At 36.1% G+C, this 25025-nt stretch overlaps 1 protein-coding gene across 4 annotated transcripts in view; it reads left to right on the forward strand.

Moving 5' to 3' along the window:
* RNF130 (ring finger protein 130) overlaps window positions 1–25025 on the forward strand; it is a 123362-nt gene that overhangs the window by 82577 nt on the left and 15760 nt on the right. For all 4 annotated transcript variants that reach the window (XM_074292354.1, XM_074292356.1, XM_074292353.1 and 1 more), the window contains exons 4-6: window positions 6197–6268; window positions 13808–13890; window positions 17417–17513. In XM_074292354.1, coding sequence (XP_074148455.1) covers window positions 6197–6268; window positions 13808–13890; window positions 17417–17513 — 252 coding nt within the window. The remainder of the gene's footprint in view (window positions 1–6196; window positions 6269–13807; window positions 13891–17416; window positions 17514–25025) is intronic.

The following is a 25025-nucleotide window of genomic DNA, read 5'->3' on the forward strand; positions in this document are numbered from 1 at the left end:
ATGTTACATTTATTAAAGTATAAATTAAATACTATATATACACACACACACACACACACACACACACACACACACACACACACACATATGTATACATGTCCAAAGAATTATTTTGCTATACAAAAAGAATTGGACTTTGAAATAATATACCATTAGCCTGTGAAGGAAATAAAAAATGCAGGCAGATGAAAATCGGGGTATTGGGAATTCTATGTAGTGGTTCATAGTCATCTCCCAGAGTTCTTTGGCTGGACATAACTGGTTCAGTTCATTATTGCTCTATTGGAACTGATTTGGTTCATCTCATTGTTGAAGATGGCCACGTCCATCAGAATTGATCATCATATAGTATTGTTGTTGAAGTATATAATCATCTCCTGGTCCTACTCATTTCACTCAACACCAGTTCATGTAAGTCTCTCTAGACCTTTCTGAAATCATCCTGTTGGTCATTTCTTACAGAACAGTAATATTCCATATTATTCATATACTACAATTTATTCAACCATTCTCCAATTGATGGGCATCCACTCAGTTTCCAGTTTCTGGCCACTACAAAGACAGCTGCCACAAACATTCTTGCATATACAGGTTCCTTTTGCTTCTTTAAGATCTCTTTTGGATATAGGCCCAGTAGTAACACTACTGGATCAAAGGGTATGCACACTTTGATAACTTTTTGAGCATAGTTCCAAATCATTCTCCAGAATGGCTGGATGTATTCACAATTCCACCAACAATGTAGCCTGATGATATTTAAAATGAGATTCTTGGGCTTCTTGAAATAAAGGAGTATTGGCCAACATAGTTAGAAGGCTATCTGCCTTTGAATTACCATCAAAAATAGGGCCTGGAAGTCCACTATGAGAGTGGACATGCAAGATATAAATCTTACCTGGATGCTTTCTCACTTGCTCTTGAAGTTCCTTAAAGAGCTGATATATATTGGAGGCTACAAATTTTATTTGGGCTGTGGCAATTCTTTGTACCACACCTACTGGCCAAATCAGATATTATATTTAATGGATAATAAGTAAGAGCTAGAATGATTGCATACAATTCATTCTGCTGCGTGGACTGAAAAGGAGTTCTGACTACTCTCTTTATAATTAAATCACGAGAATATACAGAGCAAATTTTATGTTTGGATACATCTGTAAAGATTGTTGGTCTCTTAAGAGGAACTTTAGAAACCTTTTCTTCAAGAATCCATCACCAATTATGTAATAGTCTGGTTATCTTTAATGGAGACCCGTGTGTGAAATTCGGAGCCATGGCTAATAAAATTTGCCACTCTGGGATGGTTTCACAGCACACATTAACTTGTACATTAGTATAAAAGGTGTATATCTTGTCAGGTCTTATCCCATATAATTGTACGGCTCTCTTAATGGCCTTTAATAAAATTCTAGCCACAAGCACTAGGTATGGAGTAAGGCTTTGTTCTTGTTGTGCTGGGAGGTTCACCCTCTCTATCACACTGTCTCCTTGATGAAGGACTGCTGTGGGTGCCTCTTGTGTAGCAAAAACTGATATTTTCAAGAGTTTTTGAGTGACTCTTTAAACCACATTGGATAAAGCAAGTTCAACTTCTCTCAAAGCCTCTTGAGCTTCTTTTGTAAGCTGGCAAGATGAGTTTAAAACACTGTTTCCCCTTAAAATATCACATAATGGTTGCCATTGATAGGTAGTCAAGCCTAACACTGGACGCATTCATTGGATATCTCCTATCAATTTCTGAAAATCATTCTCTGTTCTTAAGGAAAGGTTTTGTACTTTAAACACCTTAGGATATTCTTCATATCTTAAATATTGAAAAGGAGCATGCCTTTGAATTTTTTCTGGAGCTATGTGCAATTTGTAATTCCTTAGTGTTTCTATGGTCTTTTGTGGACATGCTTCTAACATTTGTTCTTCAGGTGCACATCGCAATATATCATCCATATAATGTAATAACATTACTTTTGGAAATGCTTTTCTTACTGGAGTAAGAGCAGCAGCAACATACATTTGACACATAGTAGGGCTATTTTACATTCCCTGTGGTAAAACTGTCCATTCATATCTTTTATAAGGCTCAGCTAAGTTAACGCTGGGCACTGAAAAGGCAAATCTTTTCATATCCTTTTCATATCTAGATAAGGATCTAGAGGGATAGAATAGAAACAATCCTTAATGTCTATAACCCAAAGAGGCCATTCTCTAGGCAACTGAGAAGGAGCTAGAAGTCCAGGCTGTAGAGAAGGTTGTAAGTGTCCTTGGTCAAGTTGCTCCTGTAATATATCTAATAAGGCCTGAATTTTATCGCTACCCAAGGGCCACTGTTCTATCCACACTGGTGAATCAGTTTTCCATTGGATAGGAACAGGTGAAAGTGGTGGCAGGCCTTCAACAGCAGCCTTGCCTAAAAAACCAAAGTACTTATTTTTAACCCTAATTGTTGTAAAATGTCTCTTCCCCACAGATTGATGGGGATTTTTTCAACTATAAAAGAGTTAAACTCCTGTTTCACCTTCAAAAATCCATCTCAAAGGGGTAGCTGCTATTGATCTTCCTACACCAGACATATAGGTGTCAGCCTTAATCTTTGGCCAGTGACTAGAGCAGTTGGCATCTCTAATGACTGTGCGATCTGCACCAGTGTCTACCAACCCTTCTAATGGTATGCCATTTATATAGATAGTGAGCATAGGTCGATCAGCTGTCACAGCTACTATCCAGTATATTCCTGGATTTTGCTGCTTGGAGTCAGAATCTGGGCAGCTATCACCAGGTCGCTTATTAGGAGTATGTATCATTAAGCCTGATGCTCCTACTTCTGGTTGATAAGACATACGTTGTCTACCTGTATTAGTGACTGGAATATTATCTACACATTCCCCAGTTTCCCACATCAGTGTATGGATGGACACTGTTTTGTAAGTACTCTCAGGAGGTGAAATGTTCAAGCCTACTGTGCCTGGAGGCAAGGGATCCATAGGCTGGATAGGAATAGATTTCACCTCTGGGGGAGGGGAGGTTATCTCAGTTGTCCCAGCTGCATACAATTCTATCCTCCCCAATTGTAGTCCCTTTCTCCCATCAGGTGGCTTCCTGGCTGATTGATTGTGTAAACCCTTTCTCCCAACAGATGGCTTCCTGGCTGATAGGTCCTGTCTAGGTATTGGACTTCTAGGCACTCTCTGGGTGTAGCATTGGCTGCCATCATGTCCCAAGTGTTTTTTTCCTGGGGTCCTGGGGCTGGGCCCCTCATCCAATTTCCCTGAATTAGACTACATTCTGATGCCCAGTAGAAGCTTCTATTGCGTTTTGAACATGGGGTATTGGGTCTTGTTCTCTCTCCCTGTTTTCTCACTCTGTCTCTATGCCCACACTGAGCTTTCAGATTGCCCTACTTTACCACATTGAAAGCATTGAGGAGTCTCTCTAGAAGTCCCTTGCCAAAAGGTACTCTGTCTTCCCATATTGGGATCTTGGGAAATCTGCATCATAACCTGACTATAACCTATATTTGTAAAAGGTATTTGCGCCCACTGTGGCACAGCGTCTCCTCTAAAGGAGCATCCTTGTGTAGTCCTAGTATAATTCTTCTGCAAACCTCATTAGCATTTTCTTTAGCAAGTTGCCTTATCAAAATGTCTGTTACTGCATTTTCACCATTAGTTTGTATGACAGCTATCTGCAAATGTCCCACAAAATCCACAAGAGTTCATTTAATCCTTGTACAATTTTTGTGAAGGCCTCGCCCTTGTTGTTTTTATTGGGGAGAGAAGCCCATGCTTTGATAGCAGCAGCAGCAACTTGCTCATATGCTACTATGGAGTAATTAATCTGTACTGAAATTTCTGCATAAACTACACCTATTAGTTGGTCATAGGTGATTGAAGTATTAACTCCACTTTGACTATTTTGTTGGGCTTGTATCCTACAGAGCTCACTATATTCAGAAACCCACAACAAGCTTTGTCCAGATTCTAAGCATACCCTTGCTATAGATTTCCAGTCACTAGGAGTTAAGATTTCATAAACCAAATTCTGTAATAACATCTTAACATAAGCTGATGTAGCCCCATAAGAGTGCAAGCCATTTTCAGGTCTTTGAGGACATCTATATCAAAAGGAGTATATCTTCTACTTTCTTGATCTGAAGAGTTAAACTATTGGATCACCGGAAATATTTGCAGCTTCAAATCACCTATATCCTTCTCTTCCTTTGTGGCTTTAAGTACTTCTTTTTGCAATCTAGTGATTGGGGGGGGGGGTGATTGCTGTGAGATAGGTGCTGGTAGTGTCACTGCCCCTCCCACTACTCCTTCTCCCTCTATCCTGGAAGGTGGAGTTGATGAGGGCATGTCAATAATCTGCTGGATTGGTGGGGTTGAAGCTGCCTCAAGAGAGCCAGAATCACATACCCTTGAAACTCATTTAAGTCCCCATGCCCTCTAGCAATATGGTCATTAGACTTTTCTTTGTCTTCTTCTTTTTCCTCACACTTCCTCATCTGGCCTTTTCTAAAACTTTTACTTTTTCTATAACTTGTAAGATTCTTTAATGCCAATTGTATTATGTTGTATATATAGAATGGTTTTGTGGAAATTGAATGAGGACCTCTATCATTGTAGTATTCACAGAGTTATTCTTCTACAAGTTTCTAATTATCTGCATTCATTTCTTTCTCTAAGAACCAAGATGTACCCAAGAGTCTAGCAATCTGTTCCCAGGTTATAATTAAAACTTGCCCCTCAATTAACTTAAGCATGCTTTCTATAGCACCCTTTCGAGCCCAGGGTGGGGACGGGGGGGGGGGGGGGGGCGCGGTGGGGGGAAGAATCTTTTCCTAACATTTTCCCCATTTCAGCTAGAAAAGATTACTAGTTTAAGCCCTTAACAAAGTAAGTTCCCTGTGTCTATTAAAATACTCACCTAATTTCCTAATCACTGGGGGACTTCTTCAGTGAAAGTAGGGTGCTTGGTCCAAACCTTGGACGCCAAACGTAATGACTGCATTGGTACCCTTAGTTAGTAGATAAGTTAGTATCTTAGAATCAGCTGGAATCAGGATAAGCAAAAGTCTTTATTCTTGGTCCTTTGGGATTGCTGTCAGGGGATTAGATATAGGAATCTCCACACCTCCTTTCTCTCTCTCCACCTCCAAAGAATGATCCCCCTTGTCCTACTCACCTTCTGATCTCTCTCACACTTCTTTGTCTCCACCCACATATCCAGCCAGCACAGAATTTTTAGGGAGGGTCATTCTCCAAGCATATGTTAATAGAGTATTGTCCGATTGATAATTAGCCTCAAGTGCTTAGACTCAGTGCAACTCAGATTTTCAGCCCTTTATACCTATGTACTCATGATTGTTGTGAGAAATAAATGAGGCAATATTTGTAAAGTACTTCAAGGTTTGAAACACTATATAAATGCTATTTTTATTAAATGAAGGAAAAATTGATTGGGTAGCATAAATATTTAGAAGAAAAATAATTATGTGTATATCTAACTGAAGAAGGACACTAGAATCATGTAACTGAATTGATCAGTGAAGGTTCTCTGGAGGGATATGGAGTGACAGAAGAAAGCTGAGAGAGGAAAAATGAATGTATATGTATAACCTAAAAAAAAAAAAATTTTTTTTTAAAGAAATCATAGAATGAGTAGAATGGGGTTAGTTTCCAGTATGAAGGAATCTAAGTGTTAGGGACTTCATTTTACTAAAACAAGGTTTCTTCATAAAATAGTGATTAGTGTCACAATTTTGTAATGAGAATAAATAAAATTCATGGGACTTAGGATGTTAGCATTTCTTATAATACCAAAAAGTATTTTACATAGCATATTTTGAATCCAAAAATATTTATGCCGATCTATATGCAGTGGTAACTCTTGATACTTGCTTCTCTTAATAATGCCATTGAAATTTTGACTTCTTTGGGATGTCTGATGTCATAACGGTACTGGACAAATGATCTGTTCTTCCACCGCTGCCGTCTGTCCTCATCTGGCTGCTAGACTTTGGCTATTGCCCATTGCTAAATTTGGAACCCTTTTAGGAATGTTCTACTCTGAGACCTCACTGATGTGGCAAAGAGAACAAGGCAGGATATTAGTACCTGAATAAATTAAATTATTTAAAAGAAAAAATTGTTTGAAGTCTTGACATCTAATACCTGCTTTTTCTTTTCAATTTTTATAGCGTCGCCTTGGAGATGCAGCCAAGAAAGCCATCAGCAAGTTGACAACAAGAACAGTAAAGAAGGGTGATAAGGTATGATAATGAAGGAATTTTACAATGTCAAATAGTAAATGACAGTTAATTTTTTGTTTTGGTGTGCAAAAAATATACTACTGTTATGGCTTTAGTTTTATTTGTTATATTTTTTTTAAAATATGGTATATCTTTTCAAACAAATATCCCTTTCAAGTCTTGACTTCATTGTGTTTTTCGAAAACTTTCCATAGAGATCTCTCAAAGTTTTCCCAAAGCAGACTTTCTCTTACCATTTTGTTATTGCTATTCAAACATTTTTCAGTCATATCTGTTTCTTTGTAGCACCATTTGGAATTTTCTCAATAAAGATACTAGAGGGGTTAGCCATTTCTTTCTCCCCCTGGTTTTGCAGATAAGGAAACTGAGACAAAGAATGTTGAATGCCTTTCCCAGGGTCACACAGTTGCTAAATGTTGAATGTCTAAGGTAGGATTAGGATTTGAACTCAAGTCCTTCTTCATCATTAAAGAAATATGAAACAACTTTGAGGTTCACCTTATACCTATCAGATTAGCAAAAAAGATAAAAATTATAGGGAGGTGACTGAACAAATAATGGCATGTGGTTGTAATGGAATACTATTGTGCTATAAGAAATAAGCGGGATACTTTCAGAAAAACCTGGGAAGATTTATATTAACTCATGCAAAGTGAAATGAGCAGAAGCAAGAGAACAGTGTACACATAACAACAATGTTGTAAGATGATAAACTGTGAATGACTTGACTATTTTAAGTAATACAGTGATTGAAAATAATTCTGAAGGATTTAGGATGAAAAATGCTATCTACCTCCAGAGAAAGAACTAATAAGCTTACTTTTTTTTTTTTTTTTTTTTTTTTGCTTCATTATTCTTGAGGTTTTTTTGGTCTTTGTGTTTTCTTTTGCAACATGGCTAATATGGAAATATTTTGCAGGACTGTACATGTTTAATCTGTATCAACGTACTTTCCTTCTCTAGGAGGGAGGAGCCACTGAAGGGAAGGAGAATTGGGGGGTGGGGAGAGAAATGTTAAAATTAATGTTTATATGTATTTGAGAAAAAAATTAAATTTTAAAAAATGGTAAACATGGTCAATGTAAAAAATGGTCAAACATGCATGTTGATGCACTGTTGATAGAGCTATGATTTGCATTTGTTCTGAAACTATGCCTCCCAAAACCACTAAACTCTAAATACCCTTTGACCCAACTATACTAGTTACTAGGCTTATATCCCCAAACATAAAAGAAACAGGAAACAAGCCCATATTTGCAAATTTTTATGTTAGATATTATGTTTAAAAAAAAAAAAAAAAAACAGGAAACCAAGAGGGTACCCTCCTACTGTAAAATAGTTAAAACAAATCACAGCACTTGAACGTAATAGAGCATATTATTGTTCTATAAAAAAGGAATAATGAACAATTTCAGAAGAAATTGAGAAGATTTATGTGAACAAATTGCAGGCTGAAGTGAGCAGAAACAAGAAAGTAATATATACAATGATAGTCACAAAAAAACTTTTAAATTCTGTTCAATGTTATAAGAAACTACAGTTCCAGAGATAAAATACAGTTCCCACTTTCTACAGAGAGATGATAGATTCCAAATCCATACATTTTTTGACATGTCCAATGAGTGGATTGATTTCATTTGACTGTGCATATTTCTAGAATGGGAGAGGTTTTTAGAAGGAGGGAAGTAGGAAGGAGAGAAATTATTTAATAATTAATTTTTAAAACTTATATAGTCAGTAAGGAATTAAGTGAACAGAACCAAAAGAATAATTTTTGTAATAACAACATTGTCAAGTCAAACTATGAACTATTAAAAACTCTGATCAGTGCTATGATCAATTGCAATTTCAGAGAGAGGCTACTACCTATCTCTTGACAATGTGGTTATAAATAGAAGCTGTAGAATGAGATATGTTTTTGGACATGGTCAGTGTTGAAATTTGTTTACCTAACTTTGCATATAATTCTATAAGATTTTTATTTTGTTTTCCCATTAAAAGGATAGGAGGTAAGAGGGAGAAACAAATAAATGCATTGTTATTTGAAAAAATAATAATAAAATGGGAGGATTAGGGTAAAGAGTTTGAGTTCTCTTCTAACACTAAATTTATGTTTCTATAGTTTTGAGTATTATTATTCAAATGATTACACCTAGTGTCTGTCTCTCTCTGGAAAACATTGTTTTTCTCTAAATATCTTATATTCAAATTAAACAAGAATTTATTAAATGCTTACTATGTGCACAGATTACTGTCAGTTTTGGAGTTAGTTCAGTCATCTGTAACCTCTTCTTTTCAGACTATATTTGAAGTTCACTTCTGGGTGCTACATTTTAGAAATAACATTGACAAAATAAAGCAGATGCAGAAGAAGGTAATTCAAGTTGGGACCAGAGAATATATCAAATCTCTTAAGCAGTATATGCTAGGCACTATGCCACGTGCGGAGCATTCACATACAAAAATGAAAAACTCCTACCTTTCTTTTTATTTTCAGATCCAAACTCTCTCCTTTCCTTTACTCCTCCTTCTCTCGTTGAGTAGACAAAAAATAGACTATCTTTTACACATCTGAAGTTATGCAAAACATATTTCCATATTATCCATGCCATAATAAATAAACTAATGAATGGATGGATGATGGATAGATAAATAAATAGTACAAGAAAAATCAAATAAAAATTATACTTTGATTTGCACTCAAGAGTTGATCACTTTTCTGTTGGGAGGTAGATAGCATTTCTCATTATGGATCATTGTATTGATCAGAGTAATTACGTCTTTCTCAATTGATTATCATCACCACATTATTATTACTGTGTACAATATACTAATAGGGAGAGACAAGACATAAAGAGAAGTACAAAGACTTAGCAAGAGAGTTTCAGAATGAGAAGTCACAGAGATGGTGAGTTGATCCATAAGGTAGCTGATTGACACACTGTTTCCAGAATCAGTAACTTTATTGATTTGATAACTGTGCCCAGAGTAAGAGATAGAAATGGAGGTAGACAGTGTCTCTTCCAACTCTGAGACTCTGTGATCTTCCACCAACAGTATTTTTCTCTATCTCTCTCTCCACAAACATGTGCCATCTATTACAATTCCCCAAGGCAATCATGTTTGGCAAAATAAGAACCCATGCTGGATGGATGTTTAGAATAGACAGATTTGTGGCCAGTTAGCCAGCCTGCCTCTTATAGGGAATAGTTAGGCCCTTTCTGTGTCTTTTCTTGGTCCCATCCTGTAGCGAGCTGTCGTCTCCAGAAGCTGCTGGATCGCTCTCTGGGAAGAGATCTGCTGTGTCTACTCAAATCTCTCAGACAGATTCTTCTTCCTGTAGTGAACCGTTGTCTCCAGGCAGTTGCTGTTAACTCTTGTCCAGAGAAGTGACTTCCCTTCCTGCAGAGAGCCCCGTCAAGCCTGATGCAATTCAGAGTCTTCTTCTCTTCCTGAAGTGCTGTCCTCTTTTATCCTCCCAGAGAATGGGCGTGGGATAATGCAAGGGCTTCTGGGAAGAACCACTTCAGCCAATGAGCTTGCTCCTTCTATCAAGTCAACCTGAGTTCTCACCTTGTAATTATCCAGACAACCTGAATTCTCACCTTGTCACTGTCCAGACAACCTGAGTTCTCACCTAGTAATCCTAACATCTCCCCCTTTCTTTTGATTTAGAACATAGGACAGTCATGACCTTGAAACATAAATCCATCAATATGGGAAGTATTACACATAATTACATAAATTACATAAGCACATAGTAACATAGTAACATAACACATGCTAGAAGTATATAACAAATAACATAATCAAATAATCATAAATTGAAAATTTATAAATGTCCATAAGTCCATTGTCCATTAGTCTCATCTTGTGTGAGGAAGTCCAATGATTCCTGCTGGTTTTTAAAGTTCTTTAACAGTCTTCTTATTATCCATGCTCTTTCAGTGTCAGATGTTTCTTAGATCTTCTCCTTTATTTTGAGGTCTTTCTCTTTTTCTGTCTCTCTCTGATGGACAAGGCGAATATGACTCATTGGCACCCATCTGATTCCTTCTCCTGCTGAAGAAATACAAGCAAACCCTCTCCCCCAGGCAGTTAACCTATCTGGTCCCTTCCATTCACCACTTTCTAAATCTCTTCTCATCATCTGGCAATTACATTGGAATTGTTTGCACTGGATACAACCCTGTTGGTTTAAAAGGTCTGTATTCTCCCCAAGTGTAATCCATTTTTGCAATCTGATTGCCTTTTGGCTCACTTATCAGGTAATCCCTTTCTGCCATGTGATTGCTTTTCTGCTGGTTGATCAAATCAGAGTCCTGATCTTCTAAAGGTTCTTTGGATGTAACATCAGCTGCCATCATGCCCCAAGTCTTTTTTGCCTGGGGCCCTGGACCTGGGCCCCTCATCCTGTTTCCCTGAATTATTCTACACTCTGATGCCCAATGGAGTCCTCTGTTGCATTTTGGACATGGGGTTTTAGGTCTTCTCTCACCCTGTCTTCTCACTGTATCTCCATACCTACACTGAGCTCTTAGATGCCCAATTTTTCCACATTGAAAACATCGCCGAGTTTCTCTAGAAGGCCCTTGCCAGGAGGGACCCTGTCTTTCCACGTTCATCATTGTCCAGGTGTAAAAAGCATTTGTTCCCACTGTAGCACAGCGTCTTATGATCTCCTCTAGAGGAGCATCTTTGTCTAATCCCCATATAATTCTTTTGCAAATCTCATTGGCATTTTCCTTAGCCAGATGTCTGGTCATTATTTCTGTAGCTGAATTTTCTCCAATAGTTCTTTTGACAGCAGTTTGCAAATGTCCCACAAAATCTGCAAAAGGTTCATTGGGACCTTGCTGTATTTTAGTGAAAGCCTCTCCACGATCTTTCTGTCCAGGAAGGACACCCCAAGCTTTTATTGCAGCCTTAGCAATTTGTTCATATATTGTCATGGTATAATTAATCTGTTCCGAATTCTCTCCATACTGACCTTTACCAGCTAAGTGCTCAAAAGTGAATTGTGTGTTAACTCCTATTTCCAAATTGCATCTGACTTGAATTTTACATAATTCATGAAATTCCGCAAGCCATAATAAATTTTCTCCAGGTTCCAGACATGTCCTTGCTATGGATTTCCAATCATTCGGGGTTAGGACTTCATAAGACAAACCATCTAGTAACATTTTGACATAAGCTGATGTAGCCCCATAAAGGGTACAACCTTTTTTCAAATCCTTAATTTTATTCAAATCTAAAGGTGCATATCTTCTCCTTTTTTTTACCTACAGAGTCAATCTCTTCAATCACAGGATATGCATGTATAAAATCACTTATATCTTGTCCTTCTCTCTTAGCTTTAATCAATGCTTTTTCTAATCTTGTCATAGGCTTAGGCTGCTTCACAGGTGATTCTGTTTGTGTTTCTGCCTCTTCCCCTCTTTCTTCCTCCATCTCTGAAGGTGGGGTTGATGTGGGCCTGTCAATAATCTGTTCTCTAGGCAGGGTTGATCAAGAGAATCATACCCTAATTCCTCATTTAAATCCTCTTGCTCTAGGGCAAGATCTTGATCTTTCCTTTTTTCCTCACACTTCCTCCTCTGTTCATTTTTAGAACTTTTCCTTCTCCTACAACTTGCTTGATAGTTTAAGGCTAATTGAACTATGTTGTAGATATAAAATACTTCTGCAGAAATTGAACGAGGCCCATTTTTTGCATGAAATTCTTTCATTTCATATCCCACTAGCTTCCATTTATCTACATTTATCTTTTCTTCCTCTAAGAACCAAGGGGATGTGCGTCTTAATGCAGCCAAGAGTTTAGCAATCTGTACCCAGGTTACAAGTAAACTCTGCTCCTCAATTATCTTGATTATACTCTCTATAGTACCACTCCTGAATGGGGGTGGAGCTGAGGTTGCTTCTGGGGCTGGGGTTGAGTCGGCTGAGGTCCAGGGATTGAATTTAGCTAACATGTGCCCCATTTCAGCTATAAGAGATTCCTGGTTTAGCCCTTAACAAGTTAAGTTCCTTATTTATCTATTAGCACGCTCACTTAATCTTTAACAAAGTTTCCTCGTTACTCATGGTTCTGGGTCAGAGAGACTGAGATCTGGATGGGAGGCTTTTCCACTGGAATCAGGACCGTGTCCGGGCACCAAATTGCGAAGGTCTGGTCTAGCTCCTCTTGTCAGGATAAGCAAAAGTCCTTGCCCCACGTTGGGCGCCAAATGTAGCGAGCTGTCGTCTCCAGAAGCTGCCGGATCACTCTCTGGGAAGAGATCTGCTGTATCTACTCAAATCTCTCAGACAGATTCTTCTTCCTGTAGTGAACCGTTGTCTCCAGGCAGTTGCTGTTAACTCTTGTCCAGAGAAGTGACTTCCCTTCCTGCAGAGAGCCCCGTCAAGCCTGATGCAATTCAGAGTCTTCTTCTCTTCCTGGAGTGCTGTCCTCTTTTATCCTCCCAGAGAATGGGCATGGGATAATGCAAGGGCTTCTGGGAAGAGCCACTTCAGCCAATGAGCTTGCTCCTTCTATCAAGTCAACCTGAGTTCTCACCTTGTAATTATCCAGACAACCTGAATTCTCACCTTGTCACTGTCCAGACAACCTGAGTTCTCACCTAGTAATCCTAACACCATCCCAAGCTTGAAATGAGGGTGATTTAAACTACAATAGCAATGGAAGGAATTAGTACAAAGAAAGGGATTCAAGAGACGCTGAGAAAAGGAAAGCATTGACAGGCATGATGACTGGTTAAATGGTTGAAAAGAGGCATAAAGAAGAAAGGATCAAAGATTATTTCAGCCCTGGCTGACCAATAGAATCATGGTGCCAATAATAAAAATAGAAGATTCAGTTGAAAAATTAATTTATTAGGAAAGTTAGTTAATAGTCTAGTGTTTAGTTTTTAATAAGTAGTTTGATATGCTGTTAGGAAATCCAAGTGAATGCATCTAGTAAGTTTTAGGAATGTGGTCAAATTTGGAGATAAAGTTTTGGGAATTATTCACAGAAAAGTAATAGTTGAAGTCATAAAAATGGGAGAGAGTATAGAGAATCCTAGGTTAATCAGAATTTTGGAAAACACATCTCTGGGGCAGGAATAAGAGAAGATACTAATGAAGTAAAAGAAAAAGTAGTTAGGAAGTTAGAACTTCCAAGAAAGCATAGCTAAAGCATGGGTCAGTGGGATGGTTAATAGTATTAGGCTCTACAGTGATGTCATAGAAGGTAAAGATTGAGATAAATTCAGTTGATATGAATTAATAATTCAGTTTCATTCCTATGATGGAAGCAGAAGCCACACAACAAGGGTTAAAGGAGTTGAGATTACTTAAGAAAATAGAACCAATAAGTGTAGAAAATTCTTTTGAAAAAATGGTGGTTGTAATTTTAATCTTTTTTGTATCATTTTATTTCATAACTAATTTGCATGTTTTATAGCCACTAGAGAATCCGAAATCTGCTAACAGCAGTGTCTCTTTAATTGGAGAGGTATTTCAGCATCTTATTTCTTGCTCCTTTGCTATTTGTTTTAGGAAACTGATCCAGACTTTGATCACTGTGCCGTGTGCATAGAGAGCTACAAACAAAATGATATTGTCCGAATTCTGCCCTGCAAGTAAGTCCTTATTTGATCTGTTATAAAAATCAATTTTGTTTTTAAATTAAGAACACTCTTGAGATCATATTAAAGCTAGAAGGGATCTTTAACACCATTTATTTAGTATAAGCCCCGAACCCCTTTTTGTAGATGGGTTCTAGAGAGAGAAAATGATTTGCCAATAATCCTAGCTAGTTAAAGACAATTCATTTTCCTGAAACTTCCAGTTTCAAGCAATTGAGTCTAAACAGTATTTAGTTGCTTGAAATATACTATTACTCCAAATAGTTTTATATTGAATTACTATAAATGAAAATTATTTCTGCTTGTTTTCCTTTATTTGCATTATCTTTGAATATTTGCTCATATTTAAAACATTTTTAAAAACCAAACACTAAATAGTTCTAATATTCCTGTTTTCATTTTGAAAGGTCTTTTTAAAATGGATGCCTTGTCTCACCTTTAAGGATCTAATTGATGCAATCACACACAAAAAATTAAGGGCCTACCATGATATTTAAGGAAATCTATACTGCAATGCTTAAAGAAGTCACTTAATTCTCTGGGCTTCTACTTCTACATCTATAAGATGAGGGGAATACAACTAGGAAGATTATGAGACACTTCCACCTCTAAATCTATGATCCTGTGTTTAGAATGCTCATGGACTTAATTCAAAGTTTAGTTAGATAAAACCAAGCCCATTTTTCTCAAGGAGCTTTGCATGATAAAATATAATCAAATTAGAAGTATATAAGAAGTGCACAAAATGTTGGGAGATTGTAACTGAAAAATTACTTTCATCCAAGATCAAAGATTTCACAGAGAAGGTGGGCATGGAGGTAGGTCCTGAAAAATGGGTAATGTGGCCACAAGTAGAAATGAGGACATCTCAGATTTAAGAGAAAAGAGATAGAAATGTAGGAAAATGTGGGACAGTTTTGGAGATTGGTGAAAATTATAGCTTGTCCCAGAGCATAAAGTGTTTGTGATTAAGAAAATGCTTTGTAACTCTTTAAAATGCTATATAAATTCATCTTCTTTTAAAGAGGATTAGTGATATGAGCCATATTAAACTAGGATAAGTTAAAGGAACTATGCATGTTTATCCTGGAGAACAGAAGATTTTGAAAAACATGAAAACTATCTTTAGATGGTTGAAAGGATGTCATATAGAAAAGACATTAGGGGCAGCTAGGTGGCGCAGTGGATAGAGCACCAGCCATGAAATCAGGAGGACCTGAGTTCAAATTTGGCCTCAGATACTTAATACTTCCTGGCTGTGTGACTCAGGGCAAGTTGCTTAACCTCAGTTACCTCAGCAAAAAGAAAAGGAAAAGAAGAAAAAAAAGGAATTAGAATAATTATATCTGACTTTAGACTTGTGGTATTATTTACAATATCTAAATGTTAGGAAAAAAAAACCTGAAAGGCCTAGTGCCTGATTAAGAATTCCTTCCTCAGCGTTTCCAACAACTCATCTTCTAACCTCTGCTTGAAGACCTCCAGTGAATATATAAGTAATAGAGAGAAAGAAATAAGAGGAGTAAGCATTAAATGAATCTCACTTTTCTTTTTTTTTTTTTTTCTCCCCCCTGAGGCTGGGGTTAAGTGACTTGCCCAGGGTCACACAGCTAGGAAGTGTTAGTGTCTGAGACCAGATTTGAACTCCGGTCCTCCTGAATTCAGGGCTGGTACTCTATCCACTGCGCCATCTAGCTGCCCCCAAATGAATCTCACTTTTTTCTGAAACAGTTAATGGAGGAATGAAATGAAATGGAAATATATCAAATTCAGTGAGGAAACAAAAGGGAGAGGAAAAAAGGAAAGAAAAGAAAGGTATTGGGGAAGTAATAATCAGAAACAAAAAACTTTCTGATTTTGAAGGAGATGAATTAAAAGGAGTTTTTTTTTAAAGTTGCAGATAACTAAAATCTAAAAGTGTGTCATATTACTCTTAGACAGTTAGGGGATGCCTAAACAAATGGTACTATGTGAATATTAATGGAATATTATTGTGCCTTTAGATGACAAAAGAAATGATTTCAGGGAATCCTATATAGTATGAACAGAAGGAAGTAAGCAAAACTGGAAAAATAGTTTATACAAGAAATGTCTCTGAAGGTTCTATGGTATCACATGTTGCTCACTTCCTGACAGTGAGAAATAGACAGAAAGTACAGAAGAAAGTATACATTATTAAACATGGCCACTGTGTGATTTCATATCATCACATTTTTTCAATGCACAAAAGATAACAAAAGGAAGTTCAGGAAGAATTACAAAGAAACAGGCCAGTTTGGAAAATTAATGTATGTTATATGTATTTTTAAAAGCAAGCTTTCATATCAAATTCTTTTTTTTGCTAAGTTGTGGGAATAAGATAGAAAAACAAGATGGTGCCTTTTCTCATGGAGCTGCTTACATTCCAATTAGGAGATGACAATATGTATAGGATGTGAGGCCTCATGGTCCTTAGGGGACAGCAACAAAGTGAATGATAATATATCTTTTTTAATGTTATACATTATCAGTTCTAATGTTGAATCATTTATCAGTGGCAAGAACTTTGGTCATGAAAACTTGCTTTGCTGGCTGGCTTTACTAAGGAAACAGGAAATGCAACATCTGCAGAGGAAGTTACCAGGTTGGATCTTCACAAGACTTATTATTTCCCTTAATTGTGACTTCAAGGTCCGGGCTGGAAGCAGAACTGGTTGTCTAGATAGTGCTATTCTTCCTAAAGCTCTTAGACTCCCTTGCCCATCCATGGCAATTCTGTGGTTGGTAGTATTGGGAACATAGAGGTTGATCTCCCTTCTCCACAAGTTTTTTTCCCCTTGATAATGCTATAAGAACGAAACTGGAAGCAGGGTCATTGGTTTATTGGACATTATATTTGCAGGGACTATTGGTCTTAGGCTGGTTACACCAATGTCTAAGGAAAGGTGATACGAGGCATCTAGGCTAGCTTCTTTGTATCAAAAGTGGTAGTTGGTCAGTAGTTGGTACTGATAGATGGTGACTCAGTCTCTCCTGATACTGATTACTGGGGCTAGGCTTGAAGCAGTGGCAGTAGTTTAGCCAGCCCTTTTATCACCTGAGAATTTAGACTTGGTGTCTTGGACTAAAGGAAGATGGATGGTGGTAGCAATGATTTGAACTATCTGATCACCATATTTCACTTATGGTGACTTGCTGCTCAGTTAGCTTAGTGGGCCTGTCCCATCAGTATTAGTCTAATTAATTAATTATTATTTAAATTAATTTAATAATGATAAAATAGGCCCCTTCTCTAAAATGGTTTTTATCATTGTTTTGACCTTCATTTCTCCTTTACAAAACAAAATATAGGAGATAAAGAAGATTACGGGACTTTGTTCTGACCCCAAGATATTCCTTGAGATTTTTCTTTAGCAAATAATTAACACTACCCTTTTTGAGATTTACCTCTATCCAAAAAAGAACAAAAAGTTAATTGTATATTTAATTGAGTTCTGACTCTATATATTTACTTTAATAAGATTCTTTTTATATCTAACAGGCACGTTTTTCACAAATCCTGTGTGGACCCCTGGCTTAGTGAACATTGTACTTGTCCTATGTGCAAATTGAATATTTTGAAGGCTTTGGGAATTATGGTATGTTTCTTAATGGAAATTCTTTTCTATATTTAACATAATATTTTATTTATTATCCACATACATTAATTCTATTTGAATACAGTTGTTGTGATACCTTTAAAAATAAGATAAATAGTATACCAGGAAATTCCAAAGTTATTTGATGAAATCATTTCATATCCTTAAATTTTTTAAAGGCCTTGATCCATCAGATAGTGGAAAATAGGATTTGTCCCATAGTTGCATAATTACATTTCTATAGCACCTTTCCCCTAAGTAGCTTTAAGCTCTAGTTAATTTCATGATACTCATAGAAGAGTACTAACAGCTATTGAAGAAGAAATGGGTGGGAATTCCTGAAAAATAGAATGGGCAAATGTGACCTTCTTAAATCTGACATCAAGAAAAAATGAAACTGTAACAAAGATACAAGTTTTGGTGTTTTTCAAAGAATGAGTAATAAGATGAATTTCAAGTAAGAAGGTATCACTTGAGCTTTGATGGGATGAAATCCGTGACTGGAACATTGATCTATATGTGTGTATATAAATATGGGTTTATACATATAAATGTATGTGTGTGTATGCATGAGTGCACACACACTTCATTCAAAAGAAACACATTAAATGGGGGTAAGGGTATAATAGTTAAAAAGATGGGTGTTAAGAAGATGTTCTCATGTGAGAAAACTTAGGAACCAAAGCAGGAACCTTGTGAGAACAGGGAAAGTCCTTGTGTAAATATCAGTAGAAGCAGAAACAGAAGTAATATTGTCATCAGAGTACTATAGAGAAGAGGTGTCAAATTCACAGCCCATAGGGATCCATTTTTTGGAGTTTGACATCACTGCTATAGACCACTTGGACAGAAGAAAGAAATAGATAAAACTGAGAAATGTCACAAACTTAGCACAGAAACATTATAGTAAGAGACTTCAGTTATCCAGACATCTATTCAAACTATCTCTACAAAAGTCATTGCAACCTGGCTTGGCTTCATGATAATTTCTTCCTTCAAAAGTCAGAGTAACTAATTAGAGGGGAGCTTGTATTCAACACAAACTGATTTTTGGCATAGAAATGATGGGAGCCATAGAAGCAAATAACCACACCACCCTAGAGTATATGAAAGAGGAAAGGAGAGCCAAGAATAGTTTAATATATAGCCTAGATTTGGAGACAAAAGATTTTAATGGGTTCACAGAGGGTATAAGTGGAATCCTGTGGACTAAAATTCTATAAGAGAAGCCAGCCCAAAAAGAATAGGAAACTTTCAGCAATGAAGTCTGAAAAAAAGAAGAAAAACAATTCTTATGAGAACAGAAAGAGGGAGTTGTCTCAGAGATCAATGTGGATGCACAGGAAACTCATCAACAACTTACAAGTGGTATATAAGTTGGCACAAGCAGCAATTTTGGTATGTTTGCATTTTGTGAAACCATAAGTCATGCATGTTTGTTTCTATTGGCACCAGGTTGTCACACAACGTTTGTCCTTGACCAAGTGAAACAAGATTGAGCTGATTTCCCTATTCTTTGTCAGTTCTCCGTCAGTTAGATGCTGGATTTAATGCCATTGATTTCAAGTTTTTTAATTCTGTTTTTTTTTGTTTTGTTTTGGTTTGGTTTTGAAGGCAATTGGAGTTAGTGACTTGTTCAAAATGTAGTAAATGTCTCAGGCCATATTTGAACTCAGATTCTTCTGACTCCAGGACCAGTGCTCTATCCATTGTGCCATATAGCTACTCCAACTCTTTGATTAAGGAAATTTGCAAAAGTTGTAGCTTTTTAAAGAGCATATTTCATAGGTTGTTAGAGGTATTAACATTGGCTATTAGTATGAGGAAGTCAAGTGTTTCAAGGATCATTCAAACCTACAATGACACAGGATCATTTGCACTAAAGCTTTTGAAAAGAAAATGTGGTCAAAAATGAAAAACAAAACCAATACATGACAAAGTATTGCTGTAAAAAATATTAAACCTCAGAAAACAAGCAAAAAAATTTGGGAGGACCTACCAGTTGGAGGGTTGTTATTGATTCCTTTACAACATAGCATAGGGTTATTGAAATTGGAAAAACAGCGAAAAGACTCATAAAACACCTGCCAACCATTATTCTGAAGGGAAAAAAATGTTGATTGTAGATAAGATGATACAAAGATAAGAATATTGAAGTTTGGGAGAAAGTAATTTTTATTGATAAAATTCACTTTCTCATTCAAGGCTCTTATGGCAAATTGTTGTCATAGAAATCTAGATGAATCTCTTAAGAATTGGGCATTGTCATCAGATTGTATAACATGTACCTGAAAATTCCTTTGGGGATATTTTTTGCTTCCAGTAGCCTGTAAGTACTGTTTCTATTTAATTTTTTCCCCCCTAAGGCTGGGGTTAAGTGACTTGCTCAGGATCACACATCTAGGAAGTGTTAAGTGTCTGAGACCAGATTTGAACTCCGGTCCTCCTGAATTCAGGGCTGGTGCTCAATCCACTGCGTCACCTAGCTGCCCCAGTTTCCATTTAAATTTAATGATATACTGAAGAAGCAGGATTATTATAGTAATTCCCAAATGGAAATAGAATATAGCAACACAGGCTTGCACCATGACATATCATGAAAGGTTAAGAAATATGTGTAAGAAATGGAAATAAATATGCTTTAGTGACCGAGGAGTTTGTCTGATTTAAACCCCTTTGGAAATCTGGGATTCAATCAAGACTCGACTGAGGAAAATGGATTGTTCTTCAAAGATATACTTAATATCTTCAGTGTACTAAATATGCTTTCCTGATAAAGAATTAAAGAATATATGTTAAAGTCTTGTGAATTTGTAAAAACAAGTAGTTGTAGCACAAAAAGAACATATTATATACTAAAAATCTTTTAAAGTTGTAAGACTTGTATATAAGTAAGTTTCCCAGTTAATCCCTATACCACTATTGATTGGAAAAAAAAACAAAAAAAAAACTTAGAAAATGGAAACAAAAACAGGTAAAAAAAAGTTAAAGATAAAGTTCTGACATAGTTCTTGGAGTTTTTATTTTAGGATCTTTTTCAGAAGGTGTTCCCTGAATTCTTTCGATGCCTATTTTACCTCCTGATTCTATTGCATCTGGACAATTCTCTTTGATGATTTCCTGTAAAATAGTATCTAGGCTCTTTTTTTCATCATAATTTTTGTCCCATAATCCTCAGATTATCACTCCTAGATCCATTTTCCAGGTCTGTCGTTTTTCCAAGTTGATATTTGACATTTTTCTCTAGTTTTTCATTATTTTGGTTTTGCTTGACTGATTCTTGATGTCTCAATGAATCATTCATTTCTATTTGTTCAGTTCTGATTTTTAATGAGTTATTTTCTTCATTAGCTTTTTAAACTTCTTTTTGTATATGTCCAATTGAGTTTTTAAATGAGTTGTTTTGCTCTATGGAATTTTTTTCCATTTCACTAAATTTTTTTTTAGTGAGTTATTTTCTTTTTCCAATTCACAAATCCTACTTTCTTGGGAATTCTTTATCTTTTCCAATTCACAAATCTTACTTTCCTGTGATTTCTTTACCTTTTCCAATTCACTAATTCTGTTTCCCTACATTTCCTATGCATTCTTTACCTTTTCCAATTCACATTTCAGGAAGTTGTTACTCTCTAGAATAGCTACTCTTTCCTTTCCCCATTTTTCTTCTCTTGTTTGAGATTTTTAATAGTCTCTTCTAGGAGAGAGTTATTTGGGATATTGTCTGGAGGCTGTTTGGTATTAGTCTTCTTGGGGTTGAAAACCTGCTCTCTTTATGTATAGAAGCTATCAATCATCCTCTTGATTTTTTTACTCCTTTTTTTTTAAAGCCTTTAGGGTCTGCCTTCAGGGCAAGGAGGTTACCAGCTTCCTCTGCAGAGCAAGGATAGGTATATGGACAGTAGCTATTCTCTCAATGGGCTGCAAGGAACGGCAGAGCTGTGTGAGTGCTCTGGAAAGAGCTCCACATCGGAAGTGACTAGGCCTGGGTATCACTGGTGGGCTGTGTAAATGCCTTGCAAGGAGCCCTGCTGTGAGGATTAGAGACTGCCTTGGGGCTAAAGGTTAAACAACAAAAATATCACTGCCCCCCACAAAAGCCTGCTTTGAGTATTAGCAGTTGCCTTATCCCTCACATCACTGGAAGCTGAGGAAATTCCACTACCTCAGTCTGAGCCCTCCACTGTGCAGATGAGAAGCTGCCCCGGGCTGACATAGTTCTTAAAGAAAGGTATCTGGAGTGCTAGTGCTCAGAACGACCCAAGACTGGCAAGGAAAGATAAAGATAACAAAATTGTCAGGAGGGGGTGGTAGTTATGATGGGGAGGAGAAAAAAAATCAAAGAAGAGGTTGAGAGCACCTAGCAGTTGTAGATGAATTCAAGTGTCTTGGATCCAGTCAACTACTTAGTGTAGTACTAGGGTACTACAAGATTTAGCAGACATGATTACTAAACTATGATAGTGATCCTTGAAACATCATAAAGAACTATGTATAGTATCACAGGGATTGGAAAAGGATAAATGTCTCAATAGAAAGAAAATTAAATCCCGTTGGACATTGAGTTTAACTTTGATGAGTATTTTATTAAAGGTATAGTTAGTAAATATCTAAATAAAGATGCAGTAATTACAAAAAAAGCCAGCATAATTCAAAATAGTCAAGCCAGATTAGACTTAGTTCCTTTTTTTTTTTTTTTTTTTTTTTTTTTTTTTACTATTGGGCTGATAAATCAGAGTGTTGTGGTACAAGCAAGACTCTTCTTGGGTTAATAGGTTATTCAGTATTTATTTCCTCTAGCTGTTCAATCATATTTGGATGGTAGAGGCCCATTTCTTGTAACATCTGTGGAAGCCCATTCACTTTAGATATCTAAGAAGCCAATTATGCAGACTTTTCAATTTTGTACATAGCTATTAATTTTTTTAAAGTATAAAACAAGTTAAATGAGTTTTTGTTGCTTCTGAAACTGTACATTAAGTTACTAGACTGTGGTCAGCATATAGACATAAAGCAAAATGTTAACGGGAAAAAGAACTGTTTTAGCAGGCTTAGGAAGGGAAGGGGAGAAAATATAAATTTTCCTTTAAAAAGAGTACTCTAAAATTATGTGTGTGTGTGTGTGTGTGTGTGTGTGTATATATATATATATATATATATGTATGTATGTGTGTATGTATATACACATATATATGTATAACATAAAATTTTGTTTTAAAAATAGAATATTTTATAAATTCCTGGCTTTCATCAATAATTACTTTCTTTTTTTAAAGAGTAAAAGACATGATTTCTGACCAATAAATGTACTGATTGTCCAAAGAGAAATGATGAAAAACTTGCAAGAAAGCAACCACACCATCTTTACATTCATGATAAATAAAGGGGAATACCAAGCATCTGGCTTCCATCTTAGATTTTAGAAGAATAAATGAATAAATAATTATTAGGCAACTATGCTGACTGTTGAAGATGGAAAGAAAGCAAAATAGTTTTTTCACTTAAGAAATTTATGTTCTAATGAGGAAGATAACACATATAGGGAAACAAGAGTTGGAAAGCAAAAAAGGTGACCAAAAAGTAAGCCCAAGACTCAGTAGGATAAAGTGAAAGCTTACCAGTAAGTGCCCTGGGACCCATAGAGAGTGCAAGGTCTGAAAGGGGAAGAAGCTAAAAGGTAGAATACTTCCTGGCAGCATGCTGCCAGGAAATAGAATGATCTACTCAAAACCTGATAGAATAAGATGAAAGTTTTTCAATTAGAGCTCAGGGTTCCAAGATCACAAATTTGAATTTTGATAGGATCAGGCAATGGTTTGGGAGTGGCCAGAAAATGGCAAATTCAAAGAATTCAGTTAGGATCCTATGTCCTGAAATTCTGTCAAAGTTGACTCAAAAGGAATATTCTTAAGAAAAAGTTATGATTAAACAAAAAGATGGATCTGAGGAAGGAAATGGTGAGCTGCCTAAGAGATATGTGTGGGTACAGCAGAAATATTATTAATGGTTTTCTTCAAATGTTAAGAATGCCAAAGCCCAGAACAAGTTAAGATTTGTAGTGAATATTAAGGATAGCAAAAAGAGCTCTTTCAGTACTTATGTTGGGGGGGGGGGGGAGACAAAAAAGAAAATCAGGATGACTGTGGAGGAAGACACAAATGAGGGGCAAAAGGCAATGAAGCATTTAAAATAAAAATGTTTACAAAAAGTCAAGAGTATCTGGTTGAGCCCAGTGAATTAGGTCATCAGAATCACAGTATACATCAGAGAAGTTAAAACTTATGGATGTGTGATTGTTGTGTCACTACAGTTTCTTTTTAAAATTATCTTATAGTACTTTACAAGTGCATTGGTTTTGTGTTTTTCTAAGATGAAATGAATTTTTCAAATCAAGGGCTGGTATTTTAACTATAATTCCTCACAATAAAATGTATTATTAAAGAAGATAGTGTGATTCCTAAGAAAAGAATAAAAAACCACTGCTAGAGGTCTTTAGTGGAATGCCCAGCAATTTGTTTGTTCTTGATCCTGTTCTTTTCAGCATAGTAATCAGTGATCTGGATGAAGATATAGTTGAAATATTTACTAAGCTTTCAGATGATAAGCAGCTCGATGGAGGATTCCTAACACATTGAATGACAAATTTGGGGGTTGTTTTAGATGATTTTTATGATAAGCCAAATCCAATAATATGAAATTTCATAGGGACTAATATAAAATGATATGAGTAGATTTTTTTTAAATTAGCTACATGATGGGAATAGACAAAAATGTACCCCAGTTTTTATAAAATTACCTCAGATTTAATGATTGTAGCTTAGTATGAAATAATGATAATAATAATGGCCCACTTATATAGTACTTTATGTAGTACTTATGACTTGGAAGACACTTTACATATATTAATGCATTTGATCCTCACAACAACTCTGTGAGGTAACTATTCGAGGCACTGCTATTTTAAGGATTAAGAAACTGATGCTCAAATGGGCATCAGAGGTAGGATTCCATCCTAGCTCTTGTCAGACTACAAGATCAGCATTTTTCCATTATTACTACTGCATTACACTTGTACATTACTACTATATTACACTTGGCTTTGGACCAGCTATTTTTCTCACTCAAATCTTTTTCACATTGTGGGTTTTGTTTGGGTGATTGTTTTTTTTCTTACTACCTTAAATGAAACATTATTTTTTAATCTACCTTGAGCCAGAACTCTTAGTTTTATTACCCCAAAAAGTCTATAACCATCTTATAAAGGTATAACAACTAATTTTATCAGTACTGCAATGCATAATGATGTTATTTTGTAGTAATGTGCTATTGAAATTTTTTAGGTCTTTTAAAAGAATTCATTATTTTCAAAGCTCTCTTAGGGAAAAGAATGATGAAAAATGGAAAAAAAAAATGATAGGGTAATATTTTTCCACCAGATAACTTAGAAGCTGATTCTCTAAAACCCTGTTTAAGATCTCTTAATTTTAATTTTATTATTTTATTCATATTTATAAA

Source organism: Sminthopsis crassicaudata, chromosome 2 (genome assembly GCF_048593235.1).
Source record: "Sminthopsis crassicaudata isolate SCR6 chromosome 2, ASM4859323v1, whole genome shotgun sequence".
NCBI lineage: Eukaryota > Metazoa > Chordata > Mammalia > Dasyuromorphia > Dasyuridae > Sminthopsis > Sminthopsis crassicaudata.